A 23,977-nucleotide genomic window follows, 5' to 3' on the forward strand; every position below is an offset into this window, starting at 1 on the left:
GTTATTTCGGCTTTGTGCTTATAAACAGACAAGCAAGTAGCCAAAAGGCTTGGAGAAAATTTCCAGCAAGTACAGAGTAAGAGGGATATAAGCAAGTGGACTGGGCACAGAACTGGGACCTCACACCCTAGACCGTTTTGTCCCTGGTCTTTTGTCCTACTGGGTAAGTCATCCCATCTAGTTCTACTGCAGCAGAGATGTGCTTCTTGCACAGAGGTGCCTTTTGCTGTTCCTGCCCACACCAGTGATACTCAAGTCCTGCAGAAGAGAGAGATGCCAAGAGTACCTCTTTCATATCCCAGGAATGAATTCTGCACTGGGTGGCATGGGAGCTGCAGTGGCAGGCACGTGCTTGAGAAAGAGGATTTACCGTATTTATATCAGCCTTATGCTGGGGGACTGGCACAGGTTGGACTTACTTGGCTGGCGTGCTTCTATCCGTGTTTTCCCATCACCAGAAGTGGCTTGTGCTCATTAAGTTATTAAGGCATGAAAAGTCTTAAGATTTATTATTTAGTTCTGTGTTTGTTTTTCAGCTTAGTGCAGTCCGGCTCCTACACACACGTCCCTGGCTGTAGCCAGACCACAGGGGGTTGTGGGGGGATACTTTAAAATTAATGTTATTATTATTATTTTTCGTTATTTTTCGTAATGTCTCGCATAGTGCTAGAGAAAAGCAGAAACCCAAAGCACTGTGCTTGAATTTATAGTTCCTCCATTTTGTCTTCAAATGACTTGGTGTAGAGGATGTTATTTTTTACTCCAATTCTGAAGTAAACAAGCACTGTAGTGGAAGTGGCACCTGCTGATTGTGTCTCTACAGGACATGACAGATGAGTAATTTTACAACGAAGCATTGAATTATATTAGTTATAAATTCTGCTTTGGGGGTGATCCACAGCTATGGGATTGCACAAATGCTACATGGGGCAGGGGGCAAGGAATAGATCCAAATTGCTTCCACCCAACGGTAGGCACTTAACTGAGGTTCTGAAGTTAGAGCTGAAGTCACTTGAGATCACTTACGGGGAGAGTCACCTCCAGAGGACAATTCAGATCGTAAATGGGCGAATTACTCTCTGAGACTGCCTGGCTCTTCTTCCAGTGTAACAGGGACCTCAGGCAAACGCATCTTAAGTTAGATGACAAGAACCGAATGTTATTCCTTCAGGTTTGAGCTGTTGCCATTTCTACAATAGATCCAGAGGACTCTGTCTTCAGTGACATAAAGGTGTGATTGTTACATCATTTTCTATTTTGGAGTAATGAATTTTGGTTTTTTTAAAGGTTAGAGAGGCTAAGTGTAGGGAGGAAATAAAAAAACCCATCTCCCTATTACCTTTTCTACTGCCTTTTTAGTATTTTTTATGTCCGACACATTTAAACATCAAAGTCTTTTGAGTTGAAAGAAAACTAAACTCTTTGCAGTTTCATTGCTGTCTACTGTCCATCTTACAGAAAGGGTCAAAGGTTTTATGACACTAAAATTAGATAAGATTTCTTTGTAATGTTCAAGGGCATTCGTTCAGTGAATTTGCTTCCCCGTGGATTGAAGGACCACCACCATGGCTACATACCGATGGCTTTAACAATGCTTTGCTATCCATAAAAGCCACTCAAGTTCACAAATTACAGCGAAATGTTAGGCAGCATAATGGGCCTGTGACAAGAACTGCCAAGAGTCCCCAGCTCCCACTGAGCATTGGCACGAGAATTACAGTGCTCAGCACACTTCTGACGTTAGAACCGGCGTGTTGCACAAGGAATACAGGTTGTTTAGGTTATGGTGACAGAAGGGATGAAAAATGAAGCCCTGAAAAAGAGCAGCTCTTTCAGAAAACATGAGTGATAAGGCTGAAATGGGTAATTCCACACTATTTCTTTAAAAGGAGATCAGCTCTCTCTCAGGAAATTGCATTGAAATAATAGGTTCCTAATGTCACAGCTTGCTCCAGTTCATCTCACGATGGAGTACACCAGAGTCACTATAACGATGTAGTTCCCCTCTGTCAGTGATAGCCTTGGATTGCTTTAACTGTTCAGACAGGGATAGTTGAAGAGTGGGTTATGGAAAATTGTTGGACGGGTAAGTAAAACAACGACGGAAGTTTTTCTGAAGCTAAAGGCTAGCGATGACAGACATTTTCTCTCTCCTCTTAGGCACCTGAATTCTCATAGTATTTCTTCCCTATTTTACAGCTATGCAACGAGTAGAGAACTTTGCCAGCAGTACACTGTGAAGAAGGCTGCGCAGTACATTTATATGAAGATATGGTATCTTTGGGGTATAGCTTAAGTGAAGCTGCATGCAGAGGGTGTCAGAGAGGTAAGAAATTCTTATTTTGGCCATATTAAAGTAAATAAAAACACGGTGTGTGCTGATGTTGTACATAGATATACAAAGCCAATAAAAGGTTGGGGTAGATCTCTAAACAAACCCAAAATAAGCCATCCCCTGTTCTTATGTAATCTGGATGTATTCTTAAGACCATTGCTGTGTGGCACCAGACAGTACTGTAAACATCAAATGAAGTTATGAATTCCATTCATGTTCTATATTTCTTTTACAGTGTTGGAAAATTACATTCACCACTTCATCCTGTAGCAACTTTAAGATGAAACCATGCAGTCAACTTATCCTCCAGGTAAGCAAGTAGCTCACAGAAGAGAGGCGCTGAAATGCCCTTTTGAAACAAAACTGAGAGCTTGCGAGTTTTTGGGGGATTTTTTGCATGTTTTGAGGTTTTCTTACAGACTTATACCTTGAAGTATTTCACTGTGTGTACTGAGATGAATTACTTATACCTGTAGGACAGTGTGTGGTCTGGGACAGAAATTGGTTAAGTTTAAATGGTTGAAACTGACTTTTTCTGTTTTGCTTCTGTTTGCCACAGACCTTTCAAGTGATCTTGCCCAATTAAATTAAGCCCTGTGTCAGATGAAAATGCTGGAGATTACTTCCATTTTCTGTTTGCTGTCTACTTAACCTGTAGGGTATGTGGTTGTCATACATGTGACAACGGCAAAATGAAGCCCTGCTCCTGAATTGGGCCTGTAAACACACTGCAGTGTTACAAAGTTTAATGGTTTGTCATGGTAGTGCTAGAAATTGGTGTCTATTCTAAGTGATGGGACACCTGGCCCTCTATAGTCTGAGATAACCCTGCATCAAGGAGTTTCAGTCAAATTGGTCAGGTGAGATCTGCTTCTTTGTATCAAGTCCAGTTCTCCAGGCACTATGTAAGCAGTATCTTGGGAATTTGTGGGCATCAGAAACTGTCTTGAAGAGGATTTTTTGTATAGAGGAAACCTCCACTTTCTTAATGCTGGTGGTGAAGGCCTGCCTGCAGCAGTAGCTCTGCCATCCTGTACTCTGAAGTACCTTTCCTCCCCTTCTGTTGCTTTCCCAGCCACCCATTGATGGGATCAGGTGGGATTGAGAGCAGGAAGGGCTGCTGCAGAAAGGGGAGGCATGGTAGAGTTGAACTCTGATGTTCTTTATATCAAATTAAAAGCAAGTGCTGTTATTTAAAGATCCCCTCCTGCCAGGTATAGATTGGTCCAGGACTGAGCTGCTGAGAGTGTTGGGGACAATTTAAAAATCTAATTCAAACCTACCAGAATTTAAATTCAAACCGTCTTTGCTTTGCCTGCAAATGACCACAGCATCATTGGCCTCAGCTGTGCAGCCTGTGGGCAAAATTCTGCTGTTTGCATGTCCGTGCCAGAAAAGTACTTCTTTGCCTGTGAGGTGGCAGTGGGATGTGGCTGTGCAGAGCTCTCCATAGAGCCCCCTTGGCCCTGTGTGTATGGACTGAGAGCAGCTGTGCACTGCTGACCTGGTGCATGAGAGGGCTATCGAGAGATAGTCATATGTGGAATTATTTCATACTCGTCACTGTTTTGTCAAGTGCTTAATCATTCCGCCACATGTAATATATGGAATTAATAACTTCATGTGATGTCCTTTACGCCTGAGCAGCTAAACAGGCTTTTTTTGGAATAATGTATTAGATATACACCATGTGACTTTATATCACCTTGACACTGTTACACTGAAGCTTTATAGTTAAAAAATGACAAGAAATATCTTGGACAACTCAGGCGTTATTTTAGAAATGTTAGGCACCCATTCTGTGTTCCTAGTACAATGTCAACTGGTTGTTTACAGTTAGGTGCTGTTAACCTATCCAAATATTTTACAGTATGGGAAACATTCAGTGCTTGCAAGTCTCTGTTTTCATATAATGTGCAGGGTATAGTTTCAGGAACAAGTCAGTGCCTACGAATGCTTCATATTACGTAAGTGAACCTCAACCTCCAAAGCAATGCTGGTCTTGTTTCAACCATTCAGTTCACTTCTGAACTTACTTATTATTTTTTTGCTTTTCTCTTGCACGCATATAGGTATTTCCCTATTAGGAAGCTAAGAGATGCAGGCAGTATTTTTTTGCTGCTAGTGGTGCATAATAATTGTCAGAAACGGAACTCCAGCAACACTGTTACCGAGTCCATTTTGTTAGCTGAATTTTAAGTGTGCTTTGTTACTTCTTAAAATACATATGCTTGTATACATATACAAAAATAGTCTCTCTTAATTATTGCAGAAATAGATAAGTTGCTGTTACTTTCAATATTTCATGGATATTTTGGTAACAGCTGATTTTAGTGCACTGATGGTGGCAAAACAGTTCCACATTGAACCAAAATTACACGTATTCTCAGGATACCAGTGTGGAATTGCACTGAACTCGTAGAGTTCTTAGTCCTCTAGTTCCCAGAGAGGACCAGGGTAGGTAGTGGAAGGAACTTTATAAAGCAAGGTATTTCTGAGAAGAAAATCTCTGCAGCTGACTGCTAAAGCACTCAAGAGTCTGGCATCTCTTGCATATTACAATTGGGTAGCTGGCATATTGCTGACAGTAGGAGACACGCAGTATTGTTTGTGCCCTTTTTCCCTCTTGATATGTGATGCCACAAAGACATCTACTTATGAGGAAGTTTGCTGCTTGGATATGAGTTGTGATAAGCATTTGCAACCTGAGGGGAATGGATGATAAAACCATACACTTATGCGCCAAAGATACAATAGGAAAGAGACAGTCTATCAGTCACGTGAATTGTGATTGGCCTGTTGCAATGGAATAGCCTTTAACAAAAAGGGAAAAAAAAAAGCTATTTACCTTCTGAATGGATTTTACATAGTTGCACAAAAGGGAAAAGAAATAAGAAAAGCAGAGAGAAGAGAATAGAAAAGAAGAGAAACGTTCCCACCAGCTCTTCCTCTCCAAAATCAGCATTGATATTGGTGAAGTCACACACAAAGGAAAGTCTCATTTTCTTTGTGCCTCTCACAATGACATCAACATGCATGGCTATGAGATGACGAGAGAATACCTCACTCACAATGAGTAACAAATTAGAATTTTCTTCAAAGTAAAAAACATGATAACACCAGACCATCATAGGTATATGCTAGCTCTTTCAAATCATCTCTTTGGACTAGATGTCAGTTAAAATCACTTGACTGTCATTCTGTTCTATCTAACACAATACAGGGGGATATTCTGAATAGGCTGAAGAATGTCACCTATGCAACTTGGCTGGAACATCTGCCAAAAAGAAGTTGGCTTTGTTTTCAACATGGTTATCTACTTTGAAATTACTCCATAGAATAAATAGTGATATTCCATGGGTAGAGGTAGATTATGGGGGTTAAATAATCAAATTGGAGCCCCGTAACTTTATGTGCTATAGGAGGATTCTCATAAAACTGAGATATTCCCATAATTAACCACTAGCCATGGGATATTATAATATATTCCATGGTGACTAGTATTTTTTCCACTGCCCTCCCCCCTCCCAGTAGAATTAATATGATTAATTTTGCTCTGGTTTCACCTATTGCTAAAATGAATCGGTGTAATTAAAAATAAGAATACCATATTTTGAGGCAATCACTGTCTAGGCCAAACCAGTCCATAATGACCAGTCAGACCTTTTCCAGTTGGCCTTTGCCTGCTAGAAGGTTGAAAGAGCTGTAACTCACCAACCCATACTTGCAAAAGGAGCATGTTTTAGAAAATATGGTTCAAAGCTCTTCATAGTCCTAAATGCTAAATTCTAGTGGAATATTATAGAATAGATTGATTTGCATGCCATGGAATAAACATCCTTACATCTAGTCTTGTCTCAGAGTGAGTCATTTTGCATTAGTGTCAAGAATTTGAGCTGTTGTTCTACTTTGCAGTTAATCATCAGAAAGAGACAGGATGGTCTCATGAATATGCATGATGGTATAGTTGTCCCTTCAACTTACTAGGCACCTAGTTTGTGTAATGAGATGTACAATATCTGCCATTTAAAACAGCTGAAAGGTCCCAAATGGGAGCAAATGAGAAAGCATCTGGCTGTTTCAAATTCCAGCCCTGTTTTGTCAGAAAACTCTGTAATTGCTGAGTACTTGGCTCCTACTCTGCTCTGTGAAGCATACAGCTCTCAGGAGCCTCTGAGATGCATTACACAGTCCAGCAACAGAGCTGTAGAACTCTCAAAATTCTTCCACTAGATGTAACAGCTCTTCAAAATATCTTGAGACTTGTATGCCCTTAACCAGGACCAAAGTTTGGGCTCCTAGAGCGTGCTCTCATCCTTAGTTTTGCTGATCAGCCTCCACTGTACCATTTGTCCCTGCAACCTAGACTTCACACATATTATTCACTGTGTGATGGTGGGACTAGAATGGATAAATGTGCTACCCATTGCTCTAAGAAAGCAGTCTGGCTGAATCTTAAATCACTACGCGGGATGAAGGTTAACGGTCAGATGGACATTCCTCTAAGAGGTTTCCTACCTGCTCTGTTAATTTCTAAAATTTCTTCTTGGGCCAGTGGGCAAGTGTCGCTCTGAGTACTGTGGTGTGGAGAGTTTACGACAGATTTACAATAATTGGGGGATCCCAGCTGGGGTGGCCTCGGGATATGCTTCTTTTTTTTCTTTGGTAGCTTCTGCTTAGCCATAGCTAAGGAGTAATACATTCCGAAATTGTTCACAATGACAGGGACAGGCATGGCAATGGTCAGCACACCAGCGAGAGCACAGAGGGCCCCCACCAGCATGCCTGACCAAGTCTGAGGATACATGTCTCCGTAGCCCAGGGTCGTCATGGTGACAACAGCCCACCAAAAGCCGATGGGGATATTTTTAAAGTGTGTGTGTTCACTGGCACTAGGGTCATTTGGTTTAGCACCTATTCTCTCGGCATAATAGATCATCGTGGCAAAGATTAAGACGCCCAATGCCAAAAATATGATGAGCAGCAAGAATTCATTTGTGCTGGCGCGGAGGGTGTGTCCCAAGACCCGCAACCCAACGAAGTGACGGGTCAGCTTGAAAATTCGCAGGATTCGCACGAAACGGACTACGCGGAGGAAGCCCAGGACATCCTTAGCAGCTTTGGAAGACAGGCCACTGAGTCCAACCTCTAGATAGAAAGGCAGTATGGCCACAAAGTCAATGATGTTCAAAGAGTTTTTGATAAATTCCACCTTGTTTGGGCAGAAAGTGACTCTCATCAAGAACTCAAATGTAAACCAGACCACACAGACACCTTCGATGTAGGTGAGAAAGGCTTCAGTCTCTGCTTCCCTGTAGTGCCGCACCTGGGTGTCATTCCCGATGAATTCAGTTTCTGTCTTGTTCACAATGGGGTTAAATCTCTCATGGGTCTCGAGGCAGAAGGTGGTGATGGAGACCAGAATGAAGAAGAGGGAGGCAAATGCCACATACTGTGGAAAGAAAAATATGAGAGACATGTAAACAGTAGGTTAAGTACCGGTGCTTTGATTCTGAAACACCAGGGAGAGACAAGAGCTGTATTAAAAGTTAAGATAACACCAAGCCTTCTTCCTGAGGGCTGCAGATGCCAAGTCTTACCTGCAAAGACAGCCTAACATTCAAACTTGGAGGGAGCACAGTATATAAGTACATGCTAACATTCATTCCTATACGGATAAACCTTTATTTAGTGTGAGTGTAAATTTAAGCAAGCCTTTAAATCTCAGAGCTTTTCTGTGGGACTTAAGGTTAAGGACATTCTACCTTCCTTAACTTGGTTTTCTATTACTTCCTGGTCTTAAAGATAGAGCACACCTCCTAGGACAATTGTCATGCAAGAGCCTTTTGCAGTGTTATATCAGTGGTATGGTGGCTGCCTCCTGCTCCCAGCTTAGTGACAGTTGTGGTATTTCAGATCTTGGTAAGGTGCTAGTACAAACTCATGGCAGTCTCAGGTGGGCTCTGCAGGAAGGAGCAGAGTCCTACTTGGCGTTGTCAGACTTTCTTCCCAAATCCCAGGGACAGGTTGAGCATGGTCGTATATCAAACTGAGCTCTCCTAGGGTAAATATCATCTCAATTCTCAGTTCCCTTTTCCAGATCTTTTAAGGGTGAGGGACAGGGAGGGGAAGAAAGAGATTTCAGGTAAGCCTGTCAGCTCATCCAAAAGGAGACAAATCTATTGGATTTTACTGGGCAAGGTTTTCTTGAAGAGATTCTCATTACAATGTGAGAGAATAAAATCACAGAATCGTTTAGGTTGGAAGGGCTATCTGGAGGTTGTTTGGTACAACTTCAAAGTTGGACCAAGTTGCTAAGGGTCTTGTCCTGTCCAAGTTTGAGTACCTCCAAGGTTGGAGATCCCACAGCCTCTCTGGGCAGCCTGTGCCAGTGTTTGGCCAGTAAGAGCAAATAAGCTTGGAAGGATACAGAAGCAGACAGGCTCTTCTGCTTTTCAAATCCAACGTTACTGCCAAAGGCATCAGAACCTAGTTATTGTCACAGATTTAAAAAAAACTAGTACCTTCCCCAAAATGCTTTAGGCTATCACAGCATTGTTATGTGATGATATAATATGTCTGCTCTATCTTTTTATTTCACTAATAATGACTTGAACACTAATCAAACTAATGGATTGCTCTTGTATTATTTAGTGGTTCTTAATCTTCTTTTTCCTAACATTTTACAGCAGAATTTCTCTTCTTCCTAGGATCTGAATGAGCTGGGGGAAAGGAGTGAAGATTTTATGATGTCATGTGCTGGTGAGTTACATAATGGCAGCTAAAATTTTCTATAATTAAAGAAAATACCTAGGTAAAGTGTTTGAAGGGATCAAAACTCTTTTATCTGCTTTGACACATGTGAATTCCTTTTCCATTAGAGATGCTGCTGCCCTTGCTTTTTTCCTGCTCTAATACCAACAAAGAAAAATCTCAGATTGTCCAAAACGACAGAAGCCGTAAGAGGAGGCAGTGAGGAGACTTTAAAAGAGGCTATTTTGATTAAAATATATTACATTAAAATGTCTTCATTCCGGAGAGAGAAGAAATGAGAGAGAAGAGCCTACCTATCTCCACTGCCCTATGTCTTTTGTAGCCACTTTTGCCAGTGAGGTGTGAATATGAAGTGTCAGTTCAGAATAATAGTGTTTCACATCAGCTTTCGTAGCTGTAAAAGCAGCAAGATAACAGAATTGGACCTAGCATCTCATGAATATCGAAGCAGTATCTTTCCATTCTGCATGGAAAGAAAACAAATGTCCAACAGCCTTAAAACAACAAATGAATATACAGGTGTGGCTCTTTACTTCTGGGAATCAATTTTTAAAGCAGCACTTTACCTTGCTTTTCTGAGATAGTTCTCTTCTTGGAGATAAGAAACCTTTTTTATGCTTTGTTTTAAACACATAAGCCCAGTAACCCACTAGAATTCCTTGATACAGCACCTGGAATTGCCAGGCTTCAATGCAGATGGACAGTGAAGGCTGGTGATGAAAGCTCTGGCACAAAAATCAGATGACCATGGCTCTTTTCCAACCTCCACCACTGACACAGTGTGAGCCTTCAAGCATGTCTGCCTGCGTCTTCGGGTCTCTTCGGCGTTTGAGACTGCCTGCCAGTTTATGTCTGCCCAGTGTCCCACTCAATGTATATGAGTGAGGACCTGGGAAGGGAGACCTTGGCTGAGTCTTTGCTAAGAGAGACACCACTCTTGGACCACAGGCAATGAGAAAAGTGTGTGGTGGCAGTGGAAGCAGCAAGGCTTTTGCAAGTCAAGTTTCAGTGACTTCAGAGTTTATTTTCTAGGAACTAGCAGTCTACACGACACACCATTCATAATTAATTCCAGATCTCATGTTCAGAGTGAGTTAGTAGAAGCTGCGTGCCGCGGACGGGTGCTATTCTCCTTTGATACTGCTCCGAATCATTTAACAATACTGACTCAAGCTAGAGGGGAGGAAAGAAACAGGTCACACTCAGAGAATATTTGCCAGCCTCTCCCTTTATAACTGCTAACAGAAGTATTTAAAAAGTGATTCTTAATCCCTATCCATATGCAGGGAAATTCAGGAAATTCTACCCTTCCCTGAACCTCTGGATGAAAGGCAGAGGAAGATGGCATTTTGTTTGAACTACATCTGTTGAAGCATAAGGAAATTTTCTAGAGAAGTGACACCCGCTCTTTCTACTGATCTATTCCGGTGAGTTTTGTTTTTAATGACAAAAGTATTTAAATCACTACATCATAATTCTCCTGGTCCTGTTGGAACAACAAAGCACAGAAGCTAAGCAGTTTGTATGAGCAGGGCCTTAGAGCAGCATGAGATTTGCTGCTTCTCACAACCCAGGGCTTGCCAAGACTGAACTGGAGGATGAGAAAACACTCTCACCCTATTCCTTTGTCTCCAAAGGAGAAATGAGGGAGCTATTAGTGCTGTGGGATTTCCAGAAAACTATGTTATGACTCTAGTGAGACCTGGTATGTTGGAGTTGTTGTTTTGGGGTTTTTTTTAATTGTTTTTTCTTGAGGGCAGAAAAACCGTGGGCAAGCAGGCAGGGAGAGTAGTAAAAAAGCCCAAATTTTGTAATTTATTAGTAAGTATATGACTGGTATAAATACTGTATATCTTGCAGGAACAAGCTAGGCTTAGAAGAGTTTCAGATCAGTGCTGGCAAGCCATAAGTTGGTTTTCTACAAAACATCAGTAATTCAAATATGCCCAGACCCCTGTGCTTTTTGGTAGATCTGCATAAAACCCCATGATTTCCATTCACAAGGCATCTCTACATGTACTTTCCCAACTTTCTTTTCCAGTACTTCATCTGCTTGAGTTGTGTCTCTGAAAACTATTACACCTGCATGAAGCTGCCAACATTTGCCTGTCTTGACTTGTATCACAGTGCTTTGCCTAGCTTTTAGTCTGAAAACTGTACTTTAACCACTCTTCATTTAAATCTTAGACCATGTATCATCAAGACATTTAATGGAGTCCAATCATTTTACTGCAGCTCTGATGAAGTATGGGTTAAATGAAAGCTGCTTTAAAATACTTAGTTTTATAACCACTTTATTATTTATCAAGACTGATTTTCCAGGCTTTCTCAGAAATATGGACCCTGATTCAAACAAATAGCTCATTTTGAATGCGCAAGTAATCCTGCTGATTTTTGGAAAGAAATATTGAATCTGTATGACGGATCAAATGACTAAATGCGGGCACATGACACTAGCAACCAGATAATGCTGTCAAAGTGAGCAAAAACTAGGACCCTCTCAAAAAGCAACCTCTGCAACATTCCATTAAGAATCCTAATTTAAGATGTTTTGAGATGCTTTGAGCAATGATTATGAAACTGAAATTATTTGCAAGGGGAAAAATCCAGTTCTGCTTTGATAGGTGTAATATAAGTGTATGATGGCACAGTCAGATGTTGCCACCAAGGTCTCTGTCAAGTGAGAGATGACCGTCTTGGCAGTCTCTCTTCTTTAAGTGAGATGATAAGAGAATTGATACAGATTACATCAGCAAACTGATGTAATACTGGTTCACTCACAAGATTATTCAAATTCATGTTTCTTAGCTGAGACAAATGGAAGAAGTAGACTTGCAGAGAGACAAAGCTTGCTCCAGAGTCAGATAAAAAGTCCACTAGCAGTTTAGGGATTAAATGGTTATGTAATGCCAAAAAATATATGACAGCTTGCAAAAAACTCTTGGAATACTTAGTGGCACACAGACATGAAACAGTGTGTTAAAAAAAATGTGCAGTCATCTGTGGAAAATATGCTTAAGTTATTCGGTGTTGACATTGCAATAAATAAATTAGAAGCAGATCTCTCAAATGTTAGTCCTAGCAGGCAGCCATGTGCTTTGACAAGGTAGTTACTGTGAGAAGCAGAACTGCATCAGAACTGGAAGTGTGGTTTGTACAGTATTTTTCTGTGACCACATGGCCAGCCAGTTGGTCACCAGGCAAAGGTTGGAATGGTTCTTTGTAAGTCTCAGGCAAGTTTTTCAGTTTCATCTAGGATAGACTAAATCTTGTGATTTAATAGGAACATTGTCGTAGAAGAGAGATGAATTTATTTTGCTAGCTTCCTTACTAGCTCCCTAGTCTAGTTGGCAGTGAGAACTATATGGAGACAGTATGGTGGGAGTAATTTCATATTGCTCAGCAACAGCTGAGTGGGAAATTCTTATCATACATAGATTTCTGATTAGAAAGGGCCCCAGGACTTCTGCAACTAGGTGTAGGGGACACTGCAGAAGGAGCTGTAAGTGCTGAAAGTCTGTCTTCAGCTCTTCAAGAGTCTGTGGAAATGTGCATTTGATAGGAACCTCCAGAGGCCATTCCCCTGTCCCAAAGCACAGTCTTTGATCATTCCTGAAAGGTAGTTACATTGACTGTTATATATATACGTATGTAGGCTGGGCAGAGAATGGATTGAGAGCAGCCCTGAGGAGAAGGACGTGAGGGTGTGGGTTGATGAGAAGCTCAGCATGAGCTTGTGCAGTGTGTGCTGGCAGCCCAGAAAGCCAACTGTATCCTGGGCTGTATCCAGAGAAGTGTGGCCAGCAGGGCGAGGGAGGGGATGTTTGGTGTCCAGCTCTGGAGCCCTCAACTTAAGAAGGATATCGTCCGCTTGGCGTGAGTCCAGAGGAGGCCACGAAGATGCTCAGAGGGCTGGAGCACCGCTGCCTTGGGGATAGGCTGAGAGAGGTGGGCTTGTTCAGCCTGGAGAAGAGAAGGCTCCGGGGAGACCTTATAGCACCTTCCAGTGCCTGAAGGGGCTACAAGGAAGCTGGGGGGGACTTTTTACAAGGGTCTGTAGTGACAGGACAAGGGGGAACAGGTTTAAATTGAAAGTGGAGAGATTTACATTAGATATCAGGAAGAAATTCTTCCTGGAGAGGGTGGTGAGGCACTGGAACAGGTTGCCCAGAGAAGCTGTGGATGCCCCATCCCTGGAAGTGTTCAAGGCCAGGCTGGATGAGGCTTGGAGCAACCTGGTCTAGTGGAAGGGGTCCTTGCCCCTGCCAGGGGGCTTGGAACTAGATGGTCTTTAAGGTCCCTTCCAACCTAAACCATTCTATGATTCTATGCTTTCGCTGCATAAATTCAATATAATTATTAATCTCATTTTCAGAGGATGCCGCACACTTTTATGCTGTCAGTTCTGCCAAATGCTCTGGAATTAAAGAAACTGAAAAAATCATGTAACATCTCATCCACTGGAATATAAACTAACACATGACAGATAAAACCAAGGAACATTAATTGCCCGTTATTCCTAGGTTTTTCAGTCTTTTTCTCTTAGGCAGTAGGTAACTATATTTGACTCTGTATACTTTCTGTTCTAAACTGAAAAGGAGAGTTTTGTAGCAATGACTGGTGGTAGTGTCATGCGTTAGGATTTTCAGGATCTCACCTCACCACCTTTGTTCTGGGTGCTATTTTATCTCCTGAGAAAATCACACTTCCTTCCTCTCTAACTTGCTGCCAGTCCTTCCTCATGGGAAAAGACATTTCTTATGCAATTCCTTGACAAAGGGGAATTCCTGACTAGATCTAGGCAGAATCCAACTGGGAAAACCCAAAGACTTGCAAAATCTGCTTAGTCCTGAGGCTTCGTATGGTTTAGAAGCATTTTTTTTTTTTCCTCTTTCCAAACTGAATAAACAGTCACGCGTGCTGGTGGTTCGGATCAAGTGCAGACAGATGAAGGTAGGTGTCTCTGACCAAGCCGCACGGTTTAATTTTTGGAAATGTGCAAGACAATTGGTTGACAGGTTTTACTCTCTTGCATGGATATACACTGGAAAAGCAGTATATACAGAGGAAACACTACAATGTGTGCAAGTATTCATTGCAAAATTCCACAAGGAAACATCTGAAATACACAGCGAGGCTTTGTCCTGAAAACAGAACTCCCTAATCTAACACAGAAGGCTGACTTTTCTCCCTGTGCTTTTTAAGCCAAGGTATTTGGAGTGTGTTCCAGGTCATGTTTGCATTTGGACAATAATGCTTCTGCTTTGAGACAAATTAAAATTAGCAGCTGTCAAATCTTCAGTAGTTGAAAATGTGGGTAGGCTGGCTACATAACCACCTTTGGACAGGGTGTGAAATCTACCTGCACGTCTTCCATGTGCACTCACCAAGAGCTGGTAGAGTGTGTCAGTCAACAGGATGCTGACAGCTCCTACGTAGGATTAAAGGGAAGATCTGGAAGGAATCAGCTCCCAGAAGTGGGCAGTTTGGCTCTGCAGTGCCTGCCATGGTGGGATGCTTAATCAGTTTCTCTCCCAAAGCAAAATCATAGTGAAAGTAATTGTGATAGAATTCCTCTTGGAGACACAGACCAACCTTTTTCATATTTGACCATGGATTTTTGAAACCGCAGTTTCTCACCACTCCGCAAGAGATGTTCCAAAGAGTTTTAAATTCTGGGAGCAGCTGTTTACTCTCTGATAGTTGAGCTGAGCACCTCAGAACTGCAGCACTCAGAATAACTCATCACTGAAAAACTGGAAGCCCTGGGATCCCTTTAGTGCCACTAAGCGTTGAGCTCAGGATTTCCTGTTTTCCCTGCAGTTTATATGGATGGATGTCACAGATGATGTAGGCTGACAATGAGGTGTTAAACCCCAGGCATTTCAATGACTGCTTCATTCAGACAATTTCACATTATTGGGTGAAAAAATTTTTTCCTTAACTTTTTTGTTGTCCAGATTATGGCTAGCAGTGTGTTGTAGATGCTTTTCCTCTCATAGCGGTCACTTAGCTTAAGCCATAGCTACCATTTTGTGCTTTTAAAGCATTATGGGCACAGTTCTTTCCTTACCATTGTGCAGTGTGTAGCAGAAAAGCTCTGTTAAACTCCTAGATGGCCTCAGTATGTTACAAAATATGAAGACCTTTTGTGCATTTGCTTTACAAAACCTAAATATCAAGTATCTAAATTATCTGGTCCCATCAGTTAAGTCAGTTGTTATAAAACATTAAGAAACTCCAGCTACTATTAAAGCAATCGAGAAAATATTTTGGAAAGCAAAGAATGTTTTCATTCCCCAGTTAGGCAGAGCCTATTGCGCAGCTTAACTTGTGCAAGGATAACACGCAGAATGGGAGCATCCTCACTCATACAAAAATCTCTACTGACAACCATCTTTGTCAGTAGTAGGTTTTCACTGGCTATAAGCCATTTTAGATATCCAAATCAGTGACAAAATAACTTATAAAACTGTGTTGGTAGCTTTTTGGAGGCAAATTCCAAAATAGCCTTTGTCATGGCATTTATTACATGCAATGCTCTACATAATATTTATAATATAGATACAATAACATATGCACTAAACGTCATATTATTATATATAATATATATAAAAACTAGAATATGCTAAATTGCACATAGAAGTATGTTAAATATAAATACACGTTTTTACACTAGGTATGTAATACCTATCTCAAGGACTCTGGGGATGCCTGGCTGTAGCATGCAGAACAGGCAGAGGGGCCCATTCTCCCCTCATGCACAGCCCTGCCAGGGTAGCTACCTTTACTAGGGAGGCATTGGATTAAGAATAACCCGCTGAGTAGAAGGGATCTGCCACACAGAGGAAGGTAGAGGCTGCCTGGTGGGACTAGAGGCCTTACAGAAATACCTTCAGTTTCATAGAATCTCTGCAACCTCAAATCCCTCCTGTGACTCTTTCCACAGCACTGTGTTTCCAGGGCTTTTCCTTTCATAAACAAGAACACCTGTTCTGTGTTGCCTTTCCTTCTGCTAGCCACAGCTTCTATCCTCTCTTTCAGGGCTGCTTCTCCCAGGCAGAGAGGCATCATGCTGCACACACCATTCTCTCGAAGGAGGCTTTACCAGGAGGACAGACTCAGGGCTGGCCAAGAGGATCATCTGCCTCACTCCAACCACTCGGGATGCAGTGTGAGCTTCCAGGTATTTTGCCCTGTAGAGTAACCGTGACATAGACAGGAGGTTTGCTTTTGCTGTCTGAATGCAGGTTGGTCTCCTGTGCAGTGTTACTGCACAAGATCCACTTTATTCCTATTCCAAAAACTGAACACAAATGCTCTGCAGTATAAATTCTTGCCTCAGCTTTTGCTAATAATAATTTCCCTTTGTGGAGTTCAGCTTCACTCATTCCCAGGTACAAGATGTATACTTGCTATAGTCTCCTACCTGCTGTGTTTCCAAATTTACCATGCCACTGAACAAAGGGGCTATGATGGTGAAATCATGGACTTCATCACCTTCTTTTACCAATGACAGTTCTACTATCTCTCTGAAGATGAGCGAGTTTATGCCTATGTTTCTGTGGCTCAACTCTTAAATATGCCAGAAGTAAACAACTGGAGCTGTAAGGTGACCACTGTGCCACTCTCCTGTTCAGGTGGTCACACACTTTGCTTCTCCAGTACATTTTCTTTCTGTTTTTTCCCCTTATGTTTCATGGGAAATTGCTGATTTTCTTCATGGTGACATTCCACTGTTTTGTGATCAAATACATAGATGATATTTAGTGAAAGGTATTTTTTCCTCAATAGTGAGCACCTTAATCTGTTGTAAGTATCCTAGGGTGTAATCTTAAACTCTCTGAATGCTGTCTATATGTTCACCTTAAGAAATTATTGCTCCCATATGTGAAAAACAAGGATAATGTCCTTTTGCTGTGGAACTTGATAGCACTAGTTCGGTTTCCTGTTTTCTAGGATGTTCTAGTAACTTTTTTAAACTTAGGCAGCACTTTGCATTTCAAAGATGCCTTCCAGAGTTTGAGTCTGCCTACATAAAAAGAATCACTTTGGGCTTGGCACAGAAGCTCTAGTTAGTGTTTTTTTGTCTGTGAAGGTACCTTTGAACTACTGTGGCAAATCATGTACCTGTCCAGGACTTCTGGTCCTTACAAGGCATGCTGTGACCATAGAAAACCTCAGGAAGAAATGGGACAGCTACAGCCCAAACTCACCAGGGCACCTGCCATCCCATGAGCACCTATCATGGTATGAAGTACAGGGCAGATGCTGCATATTTCCACTCCTCTTGCTGACAGCAGTACCCCCATTTAAAGGAGAGGGTTGTATCATCCTTTCTTTCACAGGTAAAATATTTTCTCCTGCTGTGTGTATTCACTGTACCCAATCTAGCTGCACTAGTTCAGATCTACAGATGTGCAAAAACTCCTTATATACAGGAGAGTGACTAAAAAAATATTGCCCTCATTGTTATGTTCTTAAGGCAAAATTGATGAGTCACATATGGGACCTGTGACACTAACCTGGCTATCAGGCATCGTGACCGCCCCTCCCCTAAGCCTTGCCAGCAGCTGTGGTTCTTGCAGAAAGGATTTCCAGTGGTAGTGCCACAGGGCTGATGGAGCAGCACTGTCCTCTCGCTCCCAGCAGCTCCAGAGGGCTCCCAACAACACTCTGCAGGTGGCTACCTTAAGAGCCACTATATCATCCCGTGCTGGAGTGCTGCACTAAGTACCTCTCTCTGTTAGCCCCTTTCAGTTGGGGCTGTAAAAGGCTCAGCGCTTCTGCGAGGAGACCTTCAAACACCTACTGTGAGGTATATTGCGTAAGCACCAAGCAAACACTTGTAAACACAACCTCTCATGTAGTCAAGGTTAAAAGAAAGATTAGAAAAGGAACACAAGGTAAGTCATAGCCTGAATCCAGAGGAAAATTTTTTTCTACATGAGATGAAAGGAATTTATAACATTTTAAGAGTTTTGCTGGCAATATTAGGCAACTGTGTTTAGCTTGCGTCCTGCAGTACACTCAACGTCTTGTGGGATAATAAAATCCTCTCATCTGTGATTGTTTGCTTCATCATCTGTGGTGTATTTGCATTTCTTTAGTTTATTCGAGTGCACATGCAGGTATGATGTGAACTGTTTTTGAAGAACCAACTTAGTTTCTGAATTCTATCCCCCAACAGAAAGGAAATATCTTGCATTTTAAATTGCTTTGTTTGAATATTATGCATCTACCAGCACCACAAAGAACCTGAAATATTGCATTTAACTGTGTGGAACTCCTTATGGCTTGAACGTGCTACTGAAAAGTTAATACAGGTATCAATCTCTGCAACTGTTTTGTAAGGCGAAACATGTAGATGCTACGTCTGTTCCACAGACAAGGTGATTGCGAGGCTCAGAGGTTAGAGCCTGTATTTCTCAAGTATCTTTTTTTAACTGTGACTATACAGCTACCAGTACTGAGGTCTTAGATTGGGACAAAATTAGGGGATATAGTTCAAAACATGCGTCTTAATATCCAGACTTCCCCAGGGATCAATAGGACTGTCAAATGATGAGCGCTGAGATGTTGTTAGCATATTGTGTCTGTTGGCCAAGAACAAGTGGTCCAGGACTTGTGTTTGCAGAGTTCAAAGTCATCCAGTGATGAAATTCCAGCTCAGTCTTTCAGCCATGCTCCTCGTTTTAACCTTGTGAGTCCCAACACATAACCAGTGTGGTGGGAGATGTGTATGGTGTGTGGAAAGGATGGAGGGGCAGTGCTGTAGGTTTGTGTAGGCTCTCAGAGTTTTGTCCGTTGTGCAACTCTGTTACATCAGTACCTCTAGAAATAGCCACTCTGGGTTAGAGGGGGGAGAACTTTTCCACTGCCCTTTCTGGTGAATTCACTGTTTTGTCGTGAGGCTCTGAAGTCCTCAACACTAAGATTTCTTATCAGCTATTTTAACAGGATCAGACTGCCAGCTTATGAAAATCCGGCCCCTAAGGAGATTCTGGTTTGGAGACTCATTTACTGTGAATCACAGAAATCACTGATCACTTTTGGAAATCTTCCTTAGCAAGCATTGCCATATAATAGGCACAAAACTGCATAAAAAAATAAGGGAAAATGGGTGAAATGAAACAACATCAGACATGCATTGATTCCAATAATGTAATTTCTCTCTGGGAATGTCTGGATGAGTTGTATTTTATCTCCTGAATGTGAGGCAGACTGCTCTCCATGTCACTTCTGCAGCATGCCCTTCTTGCTTAAGAGGAGCTTGGGCAAACAGTTACATACTAAAGTCTATTCAAAAATAAGGTCTTTAAAAATCAAGAGTGGTCTATAATGCTGGCTTGTTTGAAAAAAAAAACAATGCATAGACTTGTGGGTAGTAAGTAAGGTGAATACAGTCAGCTATAGAAAATAAAGAGATGGGGGACAGGGGGCTGCAGGTGAAGTCAAAGAACAGAGGAGAAAGCCAGGACTTGAGTTCAAGCTAGATATTCTGTTAGCCAGCAAGGATGGAAAATAGCATTCACCCCAGAGGCATTATTTTCACCCCATTACTAATTCTTGAGTGATTTGTGGCAACTGTGTGCTGCCACAGACCTGCTCAGGGCATGAAGTGTGGGCAAGTGAATGTCGTAGTAGAGCACAAGAAACTGCTTTCTAGGAAGAAGTTAAAGAAGATTTTAAAACCTAGAGCTAGTTGGGTAATTAAAAGTTGCTAAAATTAAAGCTTGTGATAAATAATTTTTTAAAAATAATTTCTCAATCAGCCTGAAGTGTTTTAATATTTAACTTGCAATACAACCTCAGTGAGGAGAAAGAGGCAGTTTCCCTTTGTGATGTCTTCCTAGAGGGCCCTGTGCTTCAGATCAAGGTGCACAGTTTTCTGGAAAGGTGGAAAAGCTCTTTTCTCAATGCCTTAGGTGTAAGCAACTTTACCCTAAACACATTACTTGCAACAGCAGCATCGATGTTCCTCTAACCTCAGGATAATTTAGAGGACACTGGTTTGAGTGTAGTGAATTTTCCTGCACAAAGCTGTCCTTTCTGGACTGTATAGGAAGCCTGTCAGTGCCTGACATGGAGTCGGGGGGGTGGGATGCACTCCCTCTTGCCACCTCATCTGCCTCTGATCAAGAACCCAGGATTTCTGACTCGCCCTACCCATTTCATTAATCAATCTGCCCTGTTGTGGGAAACCTCGATACACAGGGAAATTGCAGCATGGTGTGAGTACTTCTGCACTGTTCCTTCCAGTGAGCGGTAGAGCTGGTTTTCTATGTGAAGTGGTGTGCTGAGCATGTGATGATCAAGCTTTTCAGGACACAGTCTCAGTGAGCTCAAGATTTGCAGTGGAAAAATTAGCTTATTCTTAACCTGGCCTTGTGGGCTGAGCATATTTGCATTTTGCAGGCCTTTTGTCTCAGTGCAAGTGTTGACATAGTACTAGTTTTTTTTTTTTTCTTTTCAAAATAGTCACAAAAGTTGGGGAGTGAGGAATTGCCAACCGTATTTTAAAGGAGCTGTAGCCATGGTAACTGAGGTACCTTCAGTTACCAAGGTAACAAATGCAGCTCAACTGCTTTGCTGTAAAGCCAGACATATCTACTCATGATCTGTTGATTTTTAAGATGCTTTATAAATTGTTGAGCTATTTTAAGCACTTAAATCCATAAATCAAAATGTCTGTTAAAACGACCAATACACTGTACTATTTATGAATTATTCACCCCATTCTTATTTCACCAACTGGAAATTTTTTTCCTTCTATCAGTGTAGAAAGGCTTTTCCTCTCCTAGTTTTTCTTATTTATAGTTTAGAAAATGGTTCTTCTATCTCAAACAGATGATTCATATTACTGCTGGTTGTAAATCTTATTCACTGGAGAAATCCTAGCCCCCTCCCTATACCCCCACTCCAGTCCTGCAGTCTCTAAATGGAGCTTTATGTACTTCTGCCCTGAAACCACAAAATATGTTTCACTAAAAATTTTCTAATGAATTAAATCAATACATTTTGGAATGACTTCCATCTCGAACAATCAATACAAGCTCAGTGATATACAACAGGCAGGCAGGTAAATTGGTCTAAATAAATTTACAATTGATTTTACTTTTAAAACCAAATTAGGACATTTATAGTCTTACCAAATAAGATCAACTGCAGTGTATGCAAACAAGCATATTCCTAGGCTTGTCTTTTCTAACACTAGTAGTGGACATGTTACTATTTAGAGCTCAGTAACTTTTATTCCTGGGATAATACGCATAATTTCTTGGCCCAAAAGCATGGTTTGCATGGTATTAAAATGGATCATGTTTATTCAGGATTTCCCCTTATTGGGTTGTTTTGGCTAATAATTTGTGGTAGCATCTGCTTGTTAAGGAAAACACAAGGATTGCATAATTCCATGTAAGTTATGTGGTAAGTTTACACACCAGTGTCCAGGCCAGGACCTGCTTTGTGTCCGTGTCTCTGGTGGCATTGCTAGCTTGGGTGGGTGCACCATCACTACGTGCCTTTGCTTTCCTTTTCCCCCATCTTTACTCCCCACTTCGCAGACTTTGCCGCTGGCTTGTGTGTCCAAGGGAAAGGAGACTCTTAGAGGAGCACACTGCTTCGTCCAAGTGGAGCGTTTTGCTGAGGCTGAGCTGCTTGATTCTGCAAGCAGGACGTGGTAGGACATGCACTGCAAGGTCATCAGAGCTGCATGTGCACAGAGAGCTTGGATCTGGAAGGAGCCTAGCCATGACGTTGTGCTCAAGTCTGCGTGATCTGCCGTTCCTAATCTGCTAATTTGGAGGTATTTCCCCTGCACAGATGACTCATGCAGGGACATGCCGTGGGCATATCACTGGGCGGGAAGCAAAATCTAGCTCCTAAGAAATATGCAGTGCCTGCTGCATTCTTTGCTTGTGTTTATAGCTGTGGTGCTTCAATAGTTATGCAAAAGCTTACAGCCTGAAAACAAGTGAGATTCTGAGTTACTGAAAAGCTGAGTTGTAGAATGTTCCCTCAGATCTGTTTATTTTGAGTAGTGGTGTCAGCAATGGTAGAAGACTGGCAAGGTGAGGAAGCTGCCTTTAAAACCCCATTGATATTTAGGCAGATGTCATGGGATTTTAACACAGCCATTGGATTTTGAAGGTGCTTGACTTATTTTCCCTGAACAACTTATGCTTGCTCACAAGCATGACGTTACGGTCGTCTCGGTGTTCTTGTGTAATGACCATTAGCGTGAGTCATTCTCCTTGCTGTTCGCTCAGAAAATCCTATTAATTCTTCGCATGCATACACAACTCCCATCAGTATTGAAGATGAGCAAATCAGTTATTAGGTGTTGCTTTAAGCCTAGGGGTTTGGCATATCAGATGAGCCATCATTCTTACAAATCTTGGAAGCGACAGACACTAAAAGGTGTATTTTGTTCATCATGCTGCAACTGGGAGGCCTTTCCAGGGTTATTCAGGGGATTATAAGGGATGAACTTCTCTTTATTTTAAGGGAGAATTCGACAGTGGAGTTTTGTTTGGGCTTTTGGTTGGGTTTTTTTGGTTTGTTTTGGTTTTTTTGTATGTTTTGTTTTCTGTTTTGTTTTGGTTTTTTAAGACTCATCATGCTCTTTCATACCATTATTCCTATTTACATGCTGCTTTGTTTTGCTCAGCTTTCTCTCCTTGGTCAAAGTGCCCTTCAGACCGTTGCAACCTGCTTTCTTACCCCTTGAGTCATTTGCTTAGCAAAGATGATACTGAGTTGGTTCAATCTGCCTGCAGAGTTATCCTTTGGTTATAGTGATGATTGCCTAAAAAACAAGGATGGCGAATACAGGGATCCTTTCAAAGCTCTGTTTAGATTGGGATATTTTTTATTTGAATATTAACCCTTTCCCTGATATTTCAATTGAAGCTTAAATGTTGTTGTTATTGATGGGGATAATTCGGCATTGTGCACAGACACGTTTACGTTGATAGCATGTTATAAGGATTTAATTTCTCAATACCACAGTTTAAAAAATCTAATGAGTCTGTGGGTTTGCCTGCCTTTCAGACCTACTCAACAAGCAGCTCAAGTACAAGATGTTCTCGTCTGCTGCAACTGACAGCTAGGCTGCACTTCCCCAACCCTCCCATTGCCTGCCAGACAGGGAACTGTATCAAGATAGTCGAGCTGCCTGAACATAAAGAATATCTAGACAGATCCAGTGGCTCATGAATGCAAGTATCATGCAACACATTTATTACAGTGTCATGCTCTTACAAGTGGACTTGAATTTCTGACTTTCTCTCTGGGATTAAAAAGTTTCAACATTGACCAGAAAGTTTCTCTTCCCTGCTCTCATTTAGGTTTAATGGTATCCACATGGCTTCCTCTATAGGCTTTGAAAATGCCAGCTGGCATGGTTATTTGGAAGGTATTTGGGAAGTGGCCTGGTTTCATTAATGCCATGGGTCAGGGACCCTGGATATGAGGTGGTCATGAAGGGTAGGGCTAAAATAGAAGGTAAATCGGTCACAAATGGGGAAGCCTTTGTGTTGGTCCAAAAAAAGATCATGTAGTGGAAGATGGTATGTGAGCAGTTAGGAGAGGTTAACTGCTGATATCCAAAAGGGCAACGTGGGAGTTCCCTTCCACTCCTGACACAATGAGTTGCATAAATGTTGATTTTTCCAAGTTATAAATGGCTGTTGTAACTAGATGTGCTGTAACTAGATGATCTCAGTCTTCAACAGAGTCACCCTCTGCTGGGCATTTCCATGGCTGCCTTATTTTGACCTCATCCCCTTCTCTTTATTTGACTGGTATGTGCAGTCAGTTTCTGCATTCTAGAATCCTTTTCTCATCTGTGCATGTGAAAGGGAA

The 23,977-nt window shown here is 41.7% G+C and overlaps 1 protein-coding gene across 4 annotated transcripts in view; it reads right to left on the minus strand.

The window, feature by feature from the left end:
• Positions 1 to 23,977, minus strand: part of KCNC1 (potassium voltage-gated channel, Shaw-related subfamily, member 1) — a 107,474-nt gene that overhangs the window by 10,760 nt on the left and 72,737 nt on the right. For 3 of the 4 annotated variants that reach the window (XM_010147544.1, XM_010147546.1, XM_010147545.1), the window contains exon 2: positions 6,854 to 7,787. In XM_010147544.1, the coding sequence (XP_010145846.1) occupies positions 6,854 to 7,787 (934 nt within the window). The remainder of the gene's footprint in view (positions 1 to 6,853; positions 7,788 to 23,977) is intronic. The other variant, XM_010147543.1, reaches the window with a different exon arrangement.

The sequence above is a fragment of the Eurypyga helias genome, unplaced genomic scaffold (genome assembly GCF_000690775.1).
Source record: "Eurypyga helias isolate BGI_N326 unplaced genomic scaffold, ASM69077v1 scaffold382, whole genome shotgun sequence".
Lineage (NCBI taxonomy): Eukaryota > Metazoa > Chordata > Aves > Eurypygiformes > Eurypygidae > Eurypyga > Eurypyga helias.